The sequence below is a fragment of the Etheostoma spectabile genome, unplaced genomic scaffold, assembly GCF_008692095.1.
Source record: "Etheostoma spectabile isolate EspeVRDwgs_2016 unplaced genomic scaffold, UIUC_Espe_1.0 scaffold362, whole genome shotgun sequence".
Taxonomy (NCBI): domain Eukaryota; kingdom Metazoa; phylum Chordata; class Actinopteri; order Perciformes; family Percidae; genus Etheostoma; species Etheostoma spectabile.
The window spans coordinates 199,229-203,523 of record NW_022605592.1 but is presented as its reverse complement, the minus strand read 5'-3'; the positions used below and the strand labels follow the sequence as shown (position 1 = coordinate 203,523).

At 42.3% G+C, this 4,295-nt stretch overlaps 1 protein-coding gene across 3 annotated transcripts in view; it reads right to left on the bottom strand.

The window, feature by feature from the left end:
* The window catches only part of cd2ap (CD2-associated protein), a 90,714-nt gene that overhangs the window by 4,739 nt on the left and 81,680 nt on the right, over window positions 1-4,295 (bottom strand). For all 3 annotated transcript variants that reach the window (XM_032511401.1, XM_032511402.1, XM_032511403.1), the window contains 2 exons: window positions 3,969-4,084; window positions 2,212-2,295 (listed from right to left, as the gene is read on the bottom strand). In XM_032511401.1, the coding sequence (XP_032367292.1) occupies window positions 2,212-2,295; window positions 3,969-4,084 (200 nt within the window). The remainder of the gene's footprint in view (window positions 1-2,211; window positions 2,296-3,968; window positions 4,085-4,295) is intronic.

Genomic DNA, 4,295 nt, shown 5'->3' with positions numbered 1-4,295 from the left:
TGTGTGTGTGTGTGTGTGTGTGTGTGTGTGTGTGTGTGTGTGTTGATCTGTACCCCATGCTGAACAGCCAGAGGTCTAATTATTCTCGTTTGACAGTGACTAATCGAGACTAGATAGCATCTAAGGAAATTAATGAAATGCTGAACAGGAAGACTAAACAGCAGATGGTGGTCCTCCTGTTTCTGTCTGTCTGTCTTCTTCTCTCCATGTTCACTGCGATCACAAACACACTGCAGAGAACTCTCTCACTGTCTGCAAGGGGCCAATTAACGGGCCCGTCTGTCTGTAATGTTGTTGAAATGTTTTCTTTGTACGTTGCTCAAACGCCACAGTGCTTTAGCCCTGCAACCTACATTTACTTTAATAATAGATTATTGTGACCATAATGTCTTTATTTATCAACTAGTGGTTTGGTCTATATAATGTCGGAAAATACTGTAGTGAGAAAAGAAAAAAATCCTCGCTGGTCCCTGCTGGTCCCTGCTGGTCCCTGCTGGTCCCTGCTGGTCCCTGCTGAGCTGTTAGATCAATAGGTATGTCTTTATCATTTCTCTAATATTGTAAGAAGTAATAATCATTTATTGTAATAATAATAAATAAGAAAAACATTTTGTTACGTACCATTCTACCTGAGTAGGTCCAGTTTTCAGGTCTAGTGGCTGCAACCTATATATGGTTTTATTTTATTCTCAATCTCATTTTGATGTTTGCAGTTTAACAAATTTCTAACAAAAAGGTTAATGGTGAGGATTTAATTCCACTTCTGTAGAGTAGTAGTGATTATGGGCTTGTTATGCAATAGCATAACAAGCATCTAGCCATTTTGTTTTTATTTTTGCAATTTATTAATTACAAACTATTGGATTTTACTTTTTATTCTGGTCTATTTTTCCTTTATTTATCTGCATTATTATTATCATCTCTGACGCAATGTTAATCCTTTCATTATTATTACGGGTTATTGACTTACATAACCTGTCAGCCTAGTTTGTACTGATTTTAGGGATTTGAAGCATTTGAAGATCCTCCAAAACGGAGCAAACCAATGTCGGCCCTCTGGGACCATTTCTACTGCGAGTTCAAAGGGTTAAACAGATCCAACAGGCCCAGAGGGGTACTGCTCTAACCCTGTGGTTTACAAAGCGGGGTTCAGGGACCCTCGAGGGTCCGTGAGGGGTTTTCCAGGGGTAAAAAGAAGACTCATTTATTTTCACTCTAATTCCATTCATAAGTAACAATGGTGGTAAATGAATGTATGTTTTTGAGGTTGAACTACTTTGGTCATGGGTTTCTTCACCTACTGTAATAAAACATTTACAAGCAAAAATCAGAAGGGGAACCCTGGGACAAAATCTTATCACATAGGGGTCTGGGGTCTAGTTTGTGTCGGTGCCATTTAAAGGTTTGGGAACCACTGCTCTAACCATAGACAGATGGGCACGTGCCCAGGACCCTGACGCTCCAGGGGGGGCCCTCGCGGTCTGATGAATTGCAATTTTACTATCAATGCCAAGAATTAATTCACTTTCAATTGCCCAAGGCCAGCTCAGATGTGTCTTTCTCCCGTCGCATCCCACTGTTTTCCCCCTACCTACACCCGCCCCCCCCCCCCCCCCCCCCCCCCCCCCCCCCCACCCCTGTCCCTCCCCCTTTCAACATGCACACACGGTGGAGGGGAGGGGCTGCTCCTCAGAAACCGATTCAGAGAGAGGAGACTGTTTTTGTACTCGCTGGACAATACTGGGGACTTTTTTACAGAAAGCCAGATTTGTCGCTAGTTGCTTTTGCGGAAAAGAGTCACTACATCTAGCAACAAAGTCGCTAAGTTGGCAACACTGTTTTTGTGGAGACAGGCGCTGTGTGCACGGAGGGGAGGGGTTGTGTATGTGTGTGTGTGTGTGTGTGCGTGCGTGTATGTGTGTCAAGCTACAGACAGAGACAGACAAGAGCAGGGAACCGAAATGCTTATGTTTTAAAAAGAATATCGAAACGCAATGTGTGGCGGCTGGTGCCGATTGATTAGTCTTTGTGTGGTAAACACTGTATTATATGTAACATAACTGTTGAGTACAATAAACAATTGAGAGATATGAGGGACGAGTGGGTGTGGGAAGTTATAGTGAGGTTTTCATTTGGAGGATATTATGCCATTTGCAGTGTTTGTCATCTGTAACTATCATGGAAGTGCTGAATGATGGGGCTTTCAGTTACCTTTCTGGTTTCTGTTAGTTTTGGTTTGGCAGCATCCTCTTCATCAACCTTGAAGGATTTCTCCACGTTCACTTCCTTGTTGGGCTGCAATGGAAGAGCATCATTTATCGATTGATTTGCATTTTATTTGACTTTCTATTTACAGCGTCCTGTAAATAAGTGAGCAAAGTTCATATATATAGCACTTATCACAGCCATAGTCACAAAGTGCTTCACAGGCCAACTAAATAAATACGTTATAATAAACAAACATGAAAAGCACAATAAATCACAGTAAATCATAGTAAAACACAAAAGCATAAAATACAAGGAGGGGAGTAAGGCAGGTGTTGAGACCCCTGTGGGAGGGCTGCTTGCTTGTGTGTGTGTGTGTGTGTGTGTGTGTGTGTGTGTGTGTGTGTCCGTCTCCTTTGCTGAGATTATCCGTCCACCTCACAGGTGTGGCATATCAAGATGCATCCCCCCGGACACCCCCAATAGAGTAAAACTGCACATTTTAGAGTGGCCTTTTATTGCGGCCAGCCTAAGGCCCACCTGTGCAGTAACCCTGCTGTCTAATCAGCCTCTTGATCTGCCATACCTGTGAGGTGGATGGATTATCTCAGCTAAGGAGAAGTGCTCACTAACGCAGATGTAGACAGATTTGTGAACAATATTTCAGAGAAATAAGCCTTTTAGGTACGTAGAAAAAGTCTTAGATCTTTGAGTTCATCTCATAAAAAATGGATGCAAAAACAAAAACCTGTGGGAGGAGGGCTGCGTGTGTGTGTGTGTGTGTCTATGTGCGTGCGTGTGTGTGTGTGAATGAGAGTGAGCGTGACAGAGGGTGAGTGAGTGAAGGGGTGTGACAGGTTACAGAGAGCTGAGGGAGCTAAGAGTCAAAGGAAATCCATTGAGTGGCACATCAATATTAAAAAAAGTGAGAAAAGAAAAGTTTGTACTCATCTGACTTAAAAAAGGAACTTGAGCATAAACTAGATTTTTAGCTGGGAAGCCAGACAGTTTTGAATGGTAGTCTAATAAATGTTCACAATCTGTAACGCTGAAAAAATAAATAAGATCATAGCATACAATATGTTATGATGATTAATTGTAACTTAAAGTAATAGGTGTAGCCTCCTGAAAGCTGGCTGTGAAATATTAGAGATCAATATTCAAAACAATTTTGTTCATTAGCTTTAAACTTGCCTCAATATGAATACAACTTTAATCCAGAGTTGTTCTGAACTGTGATTAATACGCAGCTACATCATAAGTAACATCAAAAAGTCCCAATGCACTCAGAGTAGGGTGGCGTCTAACCCTCCCCAAAACATAACGATAGACGCCAGCCGTAAGGGGGGGGCACTAGACGTTACTCATGAACGGTAACGGTAAGCTCCAGCTGATTCATCTGAAGCAAGTGGTGTGTGTCGTTTTAACTGGCGACAGCAAAGGCCATCACCAGCCAAGTCATAATTAAGTTATGATTAAAGCATCCTAACATTACTGAAATGTTGAAACATTTCTACTTGCAAATAAAAAGAGGAAGGAAAGAAAATAGAACCGTTATCAGAACCCCCGACCCGCTTTCATATACAGTATGTTGAACTGTGACATCTGAATGTGACTCTCCAGCTGCAACAGCAATGTGACATGACATCTTGTCCATCACAATGAGAGTAAAACGGCAGTAAAATGCAAATTAGAAAGACACAGTAACAATGTCCCATATCTAGCTTATTGTAAACATCCCAACAGTGCAGGTGTGTGCTCACCGACTGTGCTCCACCAAACTGGGCGGGCAGCCTCCTGCCAGGCATCTTTGGTCTGTTAGCAGTGGGGTGAGAGAGCTTCTCCGAGGTAGACGACAGCTCATCAAAACTCATCAGATCTGTTGACAATAGATGAGGGAGGCAGAGAAAGGAAGGAAGTGGAATATTTCAGCCGTGACTAAGGGAAAATTAAAGGATGAACTGCCAATTCAATTCCATTTCATTTGAATGCAATTTAACAGTTTGGGCACAGGTTTCTTTTTTCTCTGTGTCGGCTAATCATAACACACACACACACACACACACACACACACACACACACACACACAC